Below are 16,446 nucleotides of genomic sequence, written 5' to 3'. Positions count from 1 at the left end.
GGATCTAGATGTGATGGACATGAGACATTGAATGACAACATGGAGATGCAGCAAGCGATTAAGAGCACAAATTATATGTTAGTCCTTATACAAGAGGATTTGAATACAGGACTAAGGAAGTCTTATTCCAATGGCATTGGTCCTCACCAATGTGTGGAGTATTGTGTGGAGTTTTCTCTCTTTACCTAAGAAAAGATGTACTTGTCACAGAGGAAGTGTTGTGAAGATTCCAGAGGTAGTGGGTTTGCTGTATGAAAGAGAGACTGATTTGCCTGGGACTGTATTCTCTAGAGTTTGGAAGGAGGAGAGGAGATCTCAACGAAACATGCAAAATTCCCAAATGGCTTGACTGGATGGATACAGAGAGGATGTTTTCCCCTGGATGAGGGATTTAGGACCAGGGAGCATAGCTTCACAATAAGGGATGGCTTATTTAGGACTGAGACGAGAAGAAATTTCTTCACTAAGAGGGTAGCGAACCTTTGGAAATCTATGCCCAGGAGAGCTATGGAGACTCATTTGTGTTCATTCAACCAGGGATCGACAGATTTTTGTACCTTCAGAGGATCGAGGGATATGGGGATGTTGCTGGAAAATGCTGCTGAGATAGAAGATCAGCCATGATCTTAATGAATGATGGAGCAGGTTCACAGGGCAGATAACCTACTGCTGGTCTTATTTTTTATAGTCTTATAAAATAGGAATTCAGGAAAGGCAAACAACCTCGACTCCATAGGGCAAAGTCATGTGTCATGTATAATTCAGGAAACCCACCAAACAAGAAGATGGCAAAATAAAACACTGAAAAGAAAAATCTAATTGTGAGCTTGATAAGAAACATTGATGCTTATTCAACAAATGGAAAAATTATAAAGAAACTTAATATACTTTTGCCCGATCCAAACATTTTATGCTTAAATATGAACTTGCATATTTCTGCCGGTTGAGAACAATCCATTGTATCCTAAGTTGTTACCTGGCTGCAAAGCAAAGTTGTTGAAACCCCACAACTGTCTGGATAAGTGCATAATTTGTCTCAGTTCTCTAAACCATTTGCTGGTTTAATAAAATACCATAATAAATTTCAGAATCAAAATTCATGCTTTAAGAAGATTGCTGCAATATTGACTTGGCACAAAGAAAACATGTTTGTAATATTTTTTCCATTAGTGCTGTAAAATATTTACATTCATGATGACGCAGTCGGCTGGCTACTTCAGATTGTTTCGCTTTGAAAGGGTGATTTATGAATACTGGAGTAACAGAAGAAATGTGTTTAAAATAAGCGCCTGGGTTTCAAAATAGAGAATGCAGTCCTAACCTAGTCATAGAGAGAGAGACAACGCAGAAACAGGCCCTTCGGCCCACTGAGTCCAGGCCAACCATCAAGCACCCATTTTTAATTAATTCTAGTTTGACCCATTTTATTCTCTTATTGCCATCAATTCCCTATCCCAACTCCCCCCAAGATTCTACCACTCACCTACACACAAGCAGCAATTTACAGTGGTCAATTAATCTACCTACTGCATGTCTTTGGGATGTGGGAGGAAACCGGAGTACCCAGATGAAACCCATGCAGTTATAGGCAGAACATACAAACTTCATACGGGCAGCACTGGAGGTCAGCATTGAGCCAGGGTCACTGGAGCTGTGAGGCAACAGCTTTACTAGCCATGTTGGATAGCCAAAGATTACTATACCATAACTTCCATTATCACCAATTATTGACTGTTTTCATAATGTTAGATTTTAGTTTGACTTGTTTCCCAAAACTTTATATCACCTGAAGGTCAGCTAGTTATGTGGATCAACACTTTGAGCAGAACTCAAAGGGGTGTATGATTTATTAATGCTGTAGTATTTCTATCAGTTGAAAAAGTAGGAAACAGACTCAGCATCCTTTTGTGTCTTTTGATACCAGAAGCTGAGCATTAAGGACGTTATTACACATTCAACTTCAGCTCAATAATGTAAGCCAGCAATTTAGACCTTGCAAACCACGATTAATTTCAACAATAATTTATACTGTGCCTTTCATCCAAATCACTTACGATAATCTAACTTGACATATAGAAGATGGATGATTGAGTGATGTCAAAGGTTTGGTTTACTAATCTGTTGTCGCATAAATGATTGTCTGTCTGAATGGTGTTGTCAATGATTCGTACCAAGAGTAGAGGAGATCATGTACAAAGAGACAGTGATAGAGTCTAAATCACATATGTTAGTGCATTTACTGAGCAATACTGGGAAATATCCAGCCTTGATACCAGTACAAGGTGTAGAAATTTGAACAAGGAACAAAATAAGTAAAACAACATACATTGGTATCCCTTTTCAGTTCTTCTAGCTGATTGGAGCATAAATAGGATAGCATGAAGCCTAAACTTTTCTCCAGGTTTCATGCATGTATGATTGGGACAGATTCTGAGCCAGTAAATTGAAAAAATCGCCACAGCTGGAAACATTCCTCAAGACTATGATTATGCATTTAAATTGCAATTTGTAGAATATAACAATAAGCATTCTTCTCTTATATGTCAAATTGCCGTGAAAGTCAGTGATGTGATGAAATCTTGTTGGCAGAATATTGCTTGAATGTACTTAACCTGGGAATAAAACAAATGCAGCCCGATCATGAAAAATTGATGATTGGGAATGTTTGCACAAGTCCTCTTCATCTTACAATATGTACACAGCCTGAAATGGAATAACATTAACAGTAGCAAATCTTCTGCTGAGTTATAATGATACAGTCAAAGGCATTTCCTGTCATACCACATCAACTCAATACTGGCTTTATTGTCCACATACAAAAAAGATGTGATGTGGGTTAGATATTGTTGTTTATAATTAGGATAGTATTTTAGAAACCTTCAACTCTCAAAAGTTGCACATTTGGCAATAGATGTTCCTGCATTCCCTTTGGGAGCAGATCTGTAGGCTGCCTTCTTAATTCCAATGTTTCACACTTACTACACCCATTGAACCACTCTCCCCTACCCTTTCCTCTGCCCCCCATCCCCACCCCCTACTTCAGTTTCCATTTCAATAAAAGATATTTCAAAACTCAAGCTTGGCACCTCCTCGTGTTTGCTGTTTGCTGCTTTACCCTAAGCCCTGCCCTGTACAATGTGTTCCATGGTCTTTTACTTAAATGTTGCAATCTTTAAATATACAATTGAAGAAAATACTTAACTAATTTCTATGGCTGCCTACATGACAACACAACCTACAGACCTGTGGATTAGTCACAGTGCCATCATGCACCTTTACCAAAATTCCTTCACCAAAAGAAAAATGACCCTTCATTCAGAAAGTTTAATTATAACTTATCTTTGGGTTGACAAAGATTTTTAGTGTAGAATCTGTCATAAAAAACTATTGCAAGCTTTAATATAACTTCACTCCTGAAACAGCCGCCCCATCCCGCAACTATCCTTGATATCACCCCATTATCACCCCAACTAAAAAATAAAGCTAAATGGCTAAAAAAAACAAGTTTAAAACCTTCATGTCAGGAAATTATTATTCGCAGCTGAGAGGAATGCACGTCATAACGACTTTGCACATTTTAATGCAGGTAAATTAAAAATCATCAAACAGAATATCATAGATGTATTATTTTTGCACATGCATCTAACGCGTTTGGAAGCTTCAAAACCTGCTTTCCAAATAAAACAGGATTTACGTCACGGGAAAGCCGGTGTCCCCAGAGGAAACAGGTGGGTAAGTTTGCATTTTCCCCCCAAACTGTTTTTGGGGCAGGACTACTGGAGGTGAAGATGTTGAGGGGAGTTGGGAGGTGCCCCCTGCTTATTCTGGGTGGCTATCAGTTTAGACTTGGTAGGGTTGTCCCTTCTGTTGATTGGCATTTTTGCCAACGTGCAGGTCAGTGGCAGGGGGGTTGGGGACTGCTTCGTCTACACCGGTGCGATCATCATCTTCTTCAGCCTGATCTGGTGGCTCTCCTGGTGCACTGGCAACATTGAGGTTTCTCTGGAGGAACTCGAGAAAGGCGCTGTGGTCAGGGAGAACAGCTTGGCCAAGCTGACCAGAAAGTTTTCCGAAAGGTTGGCAGTCAAAAAGCACATTTCACCCGCGGAGGACAGTAAACAGAACAAGAAGGGAGTCGGGGAGCTCTCCACGGCCAACGGCCGGGACGTGGGCAGGGAATGGGGCGAAGTGTGGCCGCAGCAGAGGCAGGAGCCCAGATACGTGGAGCTCAGTAACGTGAGGCGGCCCAGGGAGCAGCAGAGTGGAGAGAGGCTGCTCTAGACGGTGAGAACTGTGAAGTTAGCTGTATGCGCTGGGGATTCAAAGGGCGAGAGAACCAGAAAATGCTGACGAATCAAAATTGGGAATTGTACTGTTCCGTTATTTGAAATGTTATCTCCTCCTTACTGCAGAACTAAGCATTAGGTTTATTTTCTTAATGGGAAATTCCTTAAAACAAATCTTCGAATTTCATAAAGTTACAACACATAACACTTGGGAAGGAGTCTGCTTCCTGAAAGTGAGCCTCAAGTTACCTGGACTGTGCCCAACGCAATTTGTGACGGACCATTTGTAGTTGATAATGTGATAATATCTAACAGGATTGCGAATCGTCCTTGCGTGGAGATTAATACCCAAAGTTGAAGTGGACTTGGGGCGTCGGTTAAAGGAGTTCGCAAATCTGCCCTGAATCAGTGGTTGTTCGAGCAGATGTGCATTAACGCATTGTTAAAGCAGTTAACTCTGCACTGGAATCGAATGGTAGTAATTCATTCAGGGAGAACGGGGTTATGCACAAACAGCTCATAATAGGCTGACTTGCTTTTTCATTTCAATTTCGTTTTATTTAATTCAAATCTGGTCCATTCCAGAGATAACTTAAGTAGTTTTTTTCCCCTCTCTTAAGATGTGAAAAAATTGCATGTGGTCTAAATATGAGAGACGTCCTGACACAAATAACTGAGCAGTTATAATTGTGAATGACTGGGTCAGTTGAGCTCCACCTGTTGTAATTCTGGGATAAAGCAAGAGTACAAGGTTAAATGAATTTTAAAAAATGCAGATCAGCATAATGCAGGGACATTAGGTTATCCACTTTGGTAGGAAGAATAGAAAAGCTGAATATTGTTTACACATGGTTTTTTTTATACATTTTCAAGATCTAGGACATTACTGGTGAGGCCAGATGTTATTGCCCATCCCTGTTTACCCAATCGAAGGCAGTGGTGAGCTGCCTTCTTGAACCACTGCAGTCCTTCTGGTCAAAGTGTCCCCCTGGTGATGTTGGGTAGAAAGTTCCATGATTTAGACCCAGACGTGATGAAAGACTGGCAGTTTATTTCCAAGTCAGGAAGATGTGTGACTTTGGGGGAACCCTGCAGGTGGTGGTGTTCCCATGTGCCCACTGCTCTTGTGCTCCTCGGTGGTAGAGGTTGCAGGTTTGGGAGGTGCTGTGAGTGAGGCCTCAAGGGATAACTGCTGTGCAGGTATGATGGAATTTAAGAAAGCAAGTGGAATGTTGGCCCTAAGTACAAGGGGGGTGGATTATGAATGTAAATGAAGTCTTGCAACAATTGATTGTGAAACCGTACCTGGAGCACTGGGTAGGTTTTGGTCTCCTTATTTAAGAAGGGTTACACTTCCATTGGAGACTGTTAAAACAAAAAGTTCACCAAATTGATTCCCGGGAAGAAGGAGTTATCTTATGATGAACACCTGGGCCTATAATCATTGAAGTTTAAAAGAATGAGGTGACTGTATTGAACTACTTAGGATGCAGAACAAGTTTGGTGCAAAAAATGCTGAGACATTTCCCTTTGTGGGGCATAGCTTTAAAATAAAGGGTTTTGAATCTTTGTGTTTCTACCCCAGAGAGTTAAGGAAGCTGAGTCATCGAGTTTATCTAAGACCAAGACAGAAAGACTTTGCATGACAGGGTATCAAGAATTATGGCGAACAGGCCAAAAAGCAGGGCTGAGGCTGACATCATATCCATCATGATGTCGTTGAATGGCGGAGCAGGTTTAGGGACTGTATGGCTACTCCTCTAAATTCTTTTTTTGTTACTCTATGTCCAAATCTCATTGTTATGATGTAACTGAAGTATCCCTGTGATAATTAGTAAGTGATTCAATGATTCTCACAAAGTATGCCTGAGACCCATTTCTAAATTGAATGCACAATTTGTGTACACAATTAAAAGATTTTGGACCCTCAGTGCTGGAATATATGGATTCTTATTGCTCTTGTTGGACCCAGAACTATTGGGCTATATATGTTACAACTAGGGTTACTGGGTGGAGCTGCATTACATTAAAAGTGATACACACCAAAGCAAAAATTCTTGGTGGGCATTTCAATGGTTCACTTCCTTATTTCATTTTGAATGAGAGGTGATGTAGCTTGGGCATCAGGAGGCAATCCATCTCTTGGGTGTCTGAAGATGACAAGCTCACTCCAGGAAGTAAGCTACTATTGGTTGAGTTTCACAACAGTTATAAATTTTAAAGCAACTGCAGAAAAGGCTACAATCTCAGTGACCAACGAAGTTGATAAATAGTTTCATATACAGTACAAGAGCACGAAAGTCATGCAGTCTTAATTCCCTGACGTGGGCTTTAGCTGAAGTACTTTTTTCAAGTCTGACTGCTACATTTTAGGATAGATGTTTAATGCTTTGGAAAGTGTTTAAAAAGATTTTTATTAGGATAGGATGTGAGGTGAAGTTCTTCAGTTAGCTGGAGGGACGAGAGGAGCTGAGAGTTTTTCTCCTTTGACTGGAGAAGTTTAAGGAAAGATTTGATATTTAAAATCAATTTATGGTAAATTAGAAGTACTTCCTCTGGCAGGAGAGTTGATTGGCAAAGGAAGCATATTTCAGCTATATGAGTAAAAGATCAAGGGGGTGTGTTATGATTGTGGATGCATTTACTGGCAAAGGGAATCCTATTCAGTGCGAACTTTCAAAGAAGATTTGTATAAAGTCCTGGTAGGAAAAAAGGTTCAGGTCTTTGGGCAAAAGCAAAGGAGTTGAACTATTTTGTAGCTCTTTCCCAGAGCAAGTACAGACAAAGAGACCAAGTAGTTTCTTCTGTGCTACCTAAATCTGTAGTCAGGTGTAAAATAATTAAAACTAGTCAGGTGTGAAATAATTAAAGCCTGCTATTAAATTTGAAATGTTTCTGGAATGACTGTTGAGGAATCCATGAAAGTTTTCTTTTAAATACATGGGCTTTAAAAGTTGGGAGGAAGATTGCATTTTTACTGTCCCTCTTACATTTAACCAGTATGTGCAGATGCCTTCAGGTGATATATAGACTTTCAATGGCACTAGGTGCAAACCACAAATAAGGCGTTGGCAGTCTTCAGCTACAAGTACTGGTCTCAATATAACAATGCCATCTTGGGGTAATGTTTTTAGTCTATAATCATAGGAGTTTAGAAGAATAAGAAATAGTTTTTAGCTATTGAAGGGAAAGATGAAGTAAATGCTTGTCTACCCAAACATTGTGCACCTGGTTATAGTCCTTCAGTCCATGCTTTCCATTAGCTGGTGCTTTTACTCTTCTGCGCAAATCAGAAACAAACAGCCCTTTGTTACAAAAATTATCCATCACATTTTTAATTGCTATATGAAAAACCGTCAATTTATAACGTGAGCTATACAGAGGAATGATAAATATACCATGTTTTCTGTTGCATCATGTACTAGAATTGAATGTTTCTGAAAGCAGAGGCATTACATGGCAAAGCAGCTTAATCCCTGTTTCTCAGGTTTTTAATCTGTCGTTCCCTCCTTGGAGTCTGGGATACTTCTGGTTGCTTTGCAAGTGTATATGAAAGTTAAATTAATGATTATGTAATGTCACACTTGTACATGTGAAATCAGGCTTGTATTCTTAATGTTTAAACTGATTTCTTCCCCAAAGATGAAATAATACTTTCAAAATGAGACACATATATTCAGATTAAAGAAACATTTTTTTTCCATTTCAGGCACCCAGCGTTGACCTCAGTAAAGTTAAGCCAAATGCAGAATAAAACTGCATCTCCTGGGCTGTGGCAATGTAAATGGCTTAACTTCAGATGTGTACCTCCGAGTACACACCTGTGAAATGTTACTCATTCACAGCCTAGTGTATAAGCAGTAGCAACTGGATTAAGCCTGTCAAACTAATGTAGGATCATTATAACTAGGACTCATTCTTTTATCTTATCAGTGAAGCCTAATTGTTCAGTCCAGTACCTGGAAACCTACTGGACCAAGTTCAAAACTTTAATATTAATTTACACTCTTTAAAAAAATGATTCACATTTGATCCCAGAAACTGAATTTATTACAATCATTGCAGTCTGAACTATTGACCAAAGTGCAATTGATATTTTAGGAAAGTTATGATTCTGACTAGTTATAAACTTATCAAGCTAATTTAATGTCAACCAAAGTCTGTTTACTAAGCCATGCTTTCAACCTGTAAATGAAAAGTGTTTAATGCATAATAGACTTGCTGTACATTTGTTGAAGTGCACACATGGGAGAAAGCTCTGTATTTTCTTTTTCAATCATACAGATGACATTAAGACAAGGTCTTATTACTAATTAACAGGGTGTGCCAGTCATGGGCTGTTACCATTGCTGAAGTTCAATCTCTCCTGTATCTGAACTCATTTCCACAACCCAGACAAAAATAGAAAGAATATTTTGGTCCCTATTCCAGACTAGGGACCATGTTTGCAAAATGATGTACTTTGCTGATTCTCGAGTTTCATCCTTGTTCTACATGCTCTTCTGATTTAAGTATAAGGCCTGAAATCAAGCCCCATTATATCCTTAGGTTTTTTAAAAAAACTTAATATGCATCTATCAAGTTCTGCAATGACATTGCTCTCCCCTTTAGTGATATGCCACAGAATGTGAATTCATTACAGCTCTCTTGATCTTCCATTCCAAATACATGCAGGTATGTACTTGCACTACTTTGAAAAAGACATTTTTCTCAGCCTTTGCACTGGGTTCTACATGCCAGGAGCCTGATGCAAACCCTGCCTTCCCCAGTGCTGCGTACTGCGGTTCCCTTGACTTGATATAGAGAGGCTGCCTGTGAGGACTGGTGTTGGGCAGACTGGGAGAAGTGGTTCGGTTATGGGGCTCAGGGATGCACCCTAGCTGCCATGTGAATGCAGGCCAGTGCTGCGATCTGGCAGTGCCTGCTTCATCTGTGTACAGACTGTCTGGACTCTACAGTCTCCCTCATCACCTATTGCATGTGATGGAAGCTGCTGTGTTCCCTCTCTGGTTAACTGCACAGCATTGCTCAGGCCAGAGCTTTCTCTATGGTGGCAACGTCGATAGCCTTCAACAACCATTGAGCTTGTTACCATAGAGGGGAGACAGGACAAGGATTCTCCACAGTGTTCTTGGCACAGTTGTGCTGCCAGTACATGCCTCTCTTTTATATCATGGTATAGTGATCCTTTTAGCACTGATTCTATTAGTGCTCTTGTCCTGACAACACACCCCAAGTGCTAAACAAGACAGTATTGTATTCGCAAAGACATTGCCAACCAGTCAATTTCATGTGGCCATGGAAGGTTTAGTGAAGACCCAAGAGATGATGGTGCTTGTGTTTTGACCAGCCAAACACTATAAACCTTGCAGATATAGGAATATTAGAAATGATATGGACTGGCTACCAAATGGAAAACTCTTTAAAATTATCAAAGAAGAAAAAAAACAAAGAATTTTTGCAATTAAATGGTAACTCATTGACTTTTTGTGGACTTAGAGCCAAGAAAAAAATGGGAGATGTTAGAGGTTTATAATTAGTATGGCTACAATGGGAAACTCATTACATCTGTTGACTGACTGACTGACACTGTGCGGTCTATGGTAATTATAGGTCTATTTGAAAGAACAAATTTGTGCTTATCACTACCTCAAGATAATCAATTTCCCACTTTTAAAGTTTAGTCCTTTTCAAGCAGTAGTCAATGCTCTAGAATTTGGGACACAGGTAAGGTGCCCTTGATGACCTTAGTCTGGCTTGCTCCACGTGCTTCGTCTCTTGCCCGGAGAAAATTTCCAGGTCATATCTAGCATCCATGAGGCCCATACATTAGCCACCCACAGAAACATCTTATCATCTGATAAGCCAAGCCCCCAAGGCTTAAGTGCATCAAAGCTGTCAAAGGCGACTTGAATGTTTGTGAATCTCACTGGCATTCTCAAACATTTAATACGTAAAAATCTCATTATTAGAAAAAGAATTTTAAAGATTTAAATTTAAAATTAAGTACTTAACATTAGAAAGCACAAAAACAATTAAATACATTTAACTTGATTAAGTAAAAATGTAGTTATGTTAACTTTCCCTCATTCCCTCCCAGCTGTTCCTCTCCATTGAAATGAATGGAGTCCCTGAACCCATTCCAGATCTAACCTTGCATGGATTCAGTAGGTAGCTTTCATGCTTGCACTGGTATCCTGAGTAATATGAAAACTGATGGTATTTCTCAGGGAAATCAAATGAATGATGAGTTAGAAAATGTAGTTTTAAGTATTGGTTGTGGAGACTATTGAACAGGAAATAAAATTAAAATGATGCAATGGAATCTGTTTTGTCCACTTAAGAATGGAATTGTTAAAATTTAATCCAAAAGCTGATCCTTCTGACAACACGTGACTGCTTTGCTGCTCTATTGAAGTGGCAGACTAGTAGACATGCACTACACAGCTTTCTGCCTCAAGTGAGAATGTTAGTAACTGAGCCAAGGTGACAAAAAAAATTGAAACACATTTACAGTAAAATTCTTGACTATGCACAAGTTATCAAAATACTTAATTTAAAGACCACTGTCAGTTGTTTTAGAAAAGACGCTTGGTAGTTCTGTACTTATTTTTTTAAACAGTAACCTAGCTCTGGTTGGTAACCTTGACCCTCTGAAATGGGAAATTCCTTTGTATGAATAATGGATGCATTTCTCATGTTAAAGTGAAATATTTTGGACAATATTGCTATTGAAGAAAAGATCTGCATTTATTTCACAATGTTGGGATATCCCAAAAGAGCTTTTAAAGTTTAGGCACTGTTTTAATCTAAGAAATGTATCAGCCAATTTGTCTAGGGCAAGGTTCTGATAACAGCAATAAGATAACAACAAATTAGCAGCTTTTACTAAAGTTATGGGATATTTACATAGGCAATTGGGGAGAACTCTTTTACTCTTCAAATAGAACCATTGCTACCTGAGAGGCCACGGAGTGTCTTGATTTTAATGCATCGCCTGAAACCATCTCTACCCGAGAGAGCACAAAGTGTCTTAATTTTAATGCTTCACCTGAAAGCCAGCACAAGATTTTCCCAGTGCTCACTGTAAATTGACCATTTTTTTTTGTGAATCTAAAAATCTGCATATGCTGGAAATCTAAAATTAAAACAGAAAATGTTGGAAACACTTGGCAGATCAGGCAGCATCTGAAAAGGGAGAAACAAAGTTAATTGTTTTTGGTTGAAGGCCCTTTGTCTGGTCTTCAACCCAAAGCATTAATTTTGTTTCTCTTTCCACAGATGCTGCTGATCTGTTAAGTGTTTCTAGCATTTTCTGTTTTTATGTCCACTTTTTTATCTGTTCAGTTACTGAAATGCAGTCATGAACTGACAGACTTCAGACCTATTGCTGAGTCACAGCCAACAATTAATATTCTATGCGATGAGGAAATTTGAACCAGAATCGAAATGACTAACATTCTATTGTATGAACATGTATTACGTGGAACATAAGGTTCAAGAGATTATGCAATTGGCAAGGAAAAGTTCAATAATGAGATTGGTGTCTAAACATGAACTCGTAAATTGACATCAGAGGGTGGATACTCTTAACGTGGCAACACAAAATATTGTCTGCTGGCTGTGGAGGGGTGTGTTGACGGAAGGGTGTGAATATAACTTACTAATTCTTTGCAGTTTTATACTAAAGAACAATTCTCCATTATTTTTGAATTTAATGATTTTGAATTAGTGGGAGATTATCTTCTTGAACTGAGGATTCAAATATGTTCCAACAGTCTGGGGGTGGGGAAGGGGCGGAAATAAACTTTGATCGGTAATAAAAGGTTTAGAGGAAAAGGGTTTGTTTCTATTTTGTTATCTTTCCCTGCCCTTCTTCCTGGACTGGTGATGAAATAGAAAAGGCAAGGAATACTTTAGTCAGGCGGCATCTGCGAAGGGAGAAACAGATCCACACACAGACGCCTTTGTTTACTTCATCTTTGGTGTTCTCAATTTCCTTAACTGAAGTAATATCATAGAATTCGGCTTAAGCTGTTCCCCTGAAACCTTAAAATCTAAAGTGTTAACTTTGCTCGTGTCCCAGGAGAGCCATGACTTTAATGCCTTCTTTGCCTCGACCACAGTTTCCAGGCGCAAACTGTACATTGTGACTTAATTCTATACATTGGATCATGGACTGATTGGACATCAAAATTCCGTATTTAGATTTAAATTTATTTCAGATTGATGATATCGACCATTAATTTGCTTATTTCATTAAGATCTCTTAAACTAGCTTAGACTATGGTACTTCCCTCTATAACATGGGTAGCTCATAGACCACCGTAAGATAGCCGTCCACTTTCTTGACTCCTAAATATCCCTATAACGTAAGACTAAAACACATGCTTTTTTCGTCCTGCATTCTACATAATACAAAAACACCATGTGCATCTCAGTACCATTACCTGCCGTCAGCCTTGAACCATCCCTGCTGCTGCACAAGCCTTTATCTCCGCTGTTATTACTTCGAGTACAGGGAACCATCTTCCAACCCATTTATGGTGATATCAGAATTGCTATGATGGGGAAATGTGGAAAGAACAGAGATTTAGTTTGGTAACCTGCCTGTTAAGATTGTTTTTTAATGAGGACATTGGTTCAGGCAGTTATCAGTAAATTGGCAAATTGGTACTATGTGGTATAACTTTAACTACATTGTTCTATCATACACACCTTATAGTTAACTGTTGTTTATCACCAATAATGAATGTTTGTCTTGAGCTCTATCCGGTTTACTTGCCTTAATAAACAATATAATGAAAAATCTATTGAAACTACACACAATGATTGATTTCCTTAGTGCCCAAAAATCTATTGACCTCTGTTTTAAATGTAATTAAAGACTGAGTCTCAGCAGCTCCTCTAGGGTAGAAAATAACAAACATACACAATTCCTCACTTCTAAAGTGGTGACCTTTTATCTTGAAATTAGGACTCCCAGGTCTAATTCTACAATCATAATTGCTTTAGGGCAGTGGTTCGACACATCTACTGATTGCAATTGGCAGAGCCACTGGCTCACAGCGCCAGAGACTTGGGTTCAGTCCTGACCTTGGATGCTGTCTGTGTGGAGTTTGCTGCATGTGCTCTGTGGAGCTGCTCCGGTTTCCTCCGACATCCCAAAGATGTGCAGCTTAGCCACTGTAAATTGCCCCTTCGTGTGTAAGCAAATGGTAGAATCTGAGGGGAGAATTAAAAAAGATCAATGTAGCTTTAGTGTAAATGGATGGCTGACAGATGATGTGGACTCAGTGGGCCAAAGGGCCTGTTTCTGTGCTGTAGCTCTCTGAGTCTAAGAAATCCAGGAGTTCGCACTAAGCCAGTGGTGCACAGTGTTTTTGTGGGGAGGCCCAGAATGCAGAGCACTTCTGTAGGCCATTCATTTGAAGGTCCAAGCTTCCAGAGAGGTTCCCACTGCTGTTATTCCCACAGCCGTCTGAAGTTGGTCCTTTGAGTCCAGCAGTGGGTGCCAAGAGCTGATGGTTCCCTGGTGGTTAGACTGGGAAATGTGCTTGTGGAACCTGTGTCTGGTTCCACCTCAATTCATTTCAATGGAGAGGAAGGGATTCAAGAAGGATGGGTATTTTATTAGTAACTCAGATTGTTTTGGCAAACTGAATTTTTAAAAAAATGTTTGAATATATTTAAACATTTTATGCTTTTCAATGACCTAATTATTTTTCAATTCTTAAAGATATTTAATAGTTTTGTGAATGTCAAATATTCATAGGCACTCAAAGTCAAAGATCAGCATGGACATGTTGGGCCAAAGGGCCTGCTTCTGTTTGACTGGTGCATGGTTAAAAATATTAAAGTTAAATTATAACTTATTGTTTCTGTTCAGCAGGGCAAGAATCCCTATTCAAATGAATGGGGTCAACAACACTGCATTAGATCTCGGCTAGTGTGGAACTGCAAAGGTGACTTCATTGTAATGCTGGGGAATCTAACAAGCTCAGCCTCTGCCTCTGGTCTCCCTGCAGAGTTCAATGATGAAGCACAGTGATAGATGCAGTGATGTCTGTCACATGATAGATTCTGGACATATAGCTGTTGCACCTAATCCGAGACCAGCTTCTGTGGAATTGGCTGACAGTTGCCTGTCTTCTAGAGAACCACTGGCCAGAGCCAGGAAAAATGGGCTCATTAATTCAAACTATTCTTATAGCCATCGTATTAGGACTGAACGAGTGTGTTTATATGATTCGCATAATCCTAAAGTAGCTGGTATTACTACAATTGATTTATTTTCCTAATATTTGTTACCTGTGTCAACTAAAATTGTTCATCTTCTGAATAACTAATTGATGGTCTTTTCCCCTCTCCAGTACAGATGATCATGTGACACTTAATGTATGTAAAATATGAAGGAAACAGTGTTCCACTGAAGAATGAAAGCTTTAATTTTGTGCACAGTTTCTTCAGACAGTGAAGATTTTTATTTCCTTAAAAGCACGTAATGACTGATCTATTTTATCTTTGTATTCGTCATGATACACTTTATCCTTGACAGAATTGTTTTAGCTATATATTCAAAAAAAGAATGTTGCTCAATCTTGCTGTCTTCGCTATGAATGCTTCTCTCACTAAAAATTCAGAACACAAATAGCAACATAATATGCAGCCATGGTCATGTTTGGGTTTATTTACTTTTGCACTAATGTGTAATCTATTAAATTCAATATTGCATTGTGCTTGATCAGGCCTTGTGTGTTTGGTGTGCTGTTCTCAGTGTAGTTATCAGTCTTACACTTTCAAATTTAAGTTGTATATAATATTAAATCATGACAAATAAAGATTTCTTTATATATAAAAATTAGTGCATTTTCCAGGATTTTTTTAATCCACAAAAGCCGTTTATTCTGATTGACCTGACCATAACCTGATGGAAAAATAATCATGTTTTGAATTAATTGGCTTTTCAAGCAGATTAGAATGCAATATTTAATACTGATACCAGGAAGTTGCCCCTGAGAAAAGTAGTTTCCATTGTTGTGGCAAAGATCTAGAATTTCAAAAGGTTTATGTTCTTGGCAAATTGTCAGCTGAAGCTCTGTTGTGTAGGAAGTCCATTTTATGTTGTTTCCGGACTGAATTTACCGTTTGCCTCTTAATGATGTACTAGGGTGTGGAGCAATCAAAATCATAGATCGATAATGACCTCATTTTCACTGATAGTAGAATGGGTATAAGTCTGCAGTAAGTTAATATAGCTTCACCTGACCTTAACAAAGATGTTAAATAAAAGGAACACCAGGGTTACATATCAAAAAACTTTAAATGTGATTCATTTAATGAATGTTTTGGTTTTAAATAATGTATACGCATAATACAATGAACTTCTGAATGTCCCTTTTAAATTGACAATATTTGAAAGATAACATTTCCTTCAAATGCTTTTCCTTGATAGCTTAAAGTTAATTGACTAGGTGAGCAGCCAGAGTTCCTGGCAATTGATCCATGGACATGAGTTTGAATCCCACCATGGTAGCCTAGGAATTTAAGTTAAATAAATCTGAAATCTAAAGAATAAAAGTTAATTTTGGCAATGGTAACCATGAAACTAATGGAATGTTCTTTTTTAATTAAAAAAATGTTTTCATTAATGTCCTTTTAGAGAGAGAAATCTGCCATCCTTGCCTTTCTCTGGCTTAAGTGTGACTCCATACCCACCAATGTAGTTGGCTTTTAATTGCCTCCTAAGGGGCAATTAAGGATGGACAGTAAATGCCACAATTGCCAACAACATCAATATCCTGTACAAAGATTTTTTGTAAAAGCACTTTTTTTTTACAGTTGTCAGTGTGAGAAAGTTCCATTAAATTCATAAATGATGGTTTGTGCTTTCTTGTGAAAATAGTTTCTTCTAAACATGTTTCAATAAAATTGGAGGAAATTTTATGAAGATTCCATTTAAAATTGATTTGGAAATTATTTCTTCAATGTGATGAATTCAGAACACAAATAGCAACATATTATGCAGCCTTAGTGATGTTTGGGTTTATTTACTTTTGCACTAATGTGAATCATTTTGCAGTTATTTGATTCACTAAGAAGATAGTACTGGAAAATACAATTAATAGAATATCCTTGAAGGCTGGTTCCATCTCTGCAG

The 16,446-nt window shown here is 38.6% G+C and overlaps 1 protein-coding gene across 1 annotated transcript; it reads left to right on the top strand.

Annotated features, from left to right (window-relative positions):
* Window positions 1-3,636: 3,636 nt before the first annotated feature.
* LOC127580124 (transmembrane protein 238-like) lies at window positions 3,637-15,101 on the top strand. Its single transcript, XM_052033338.1, has 3 exons — window positions 3,637-3,732; window positions 3,802-4,284; window positions 14,179-15,101. The coding sequence occupies exons 1-2, from the start codon at window positions 3,637-3,639 to the stop codon at window positions 4,279-4,281; spliced, it is 576 nt and encodes a 191-aa protein (XP_051889298.1). The 3' UTR covers window positions 4,282-4,284; window positions 14,179-15,101.
* The last annotated feature ends 1,345 nt before the right edge of the window (window positions 15,102-16,446 follow it).

Source organism: Pristis pectinata, chromosome 18, assembly GCF_009764475.1.
Source record: "Pristis pectinata isolate sPriPec2 chromosome 18, sPriPec2.1.pri, whole genome shotgun sequence".
NCBI classification, from domain to species: Eukaryota; Metazoa; Chordata; class Chondrichthyes; order Rhinopristiformes; family Pristidae; genus Pristis; species Pristis pectinata.
This window is presented reverse-complemented; position numbering and strand designations above follow the sequence as displayed.

What these genes read in the sequence shown, in the direction of transcription:
- LOC127580124 (XM_052033338.1), top strand. Translation starts at nt 3,637, where the DNA reads ATGCATCTAACGCGTTTGGAAGCTTCAAAACCTGCTTTCCAAATAAAA. An exon ending in TCCCCAGAGGAAACAGGTGG is followed by an intron (nt 3,733 to 3,801) that starts GTAAGTTTGCAT and finishes TGTTGAGGGGAG; the next exon opens with TTGGGAGGTGCCCCCTGCTT.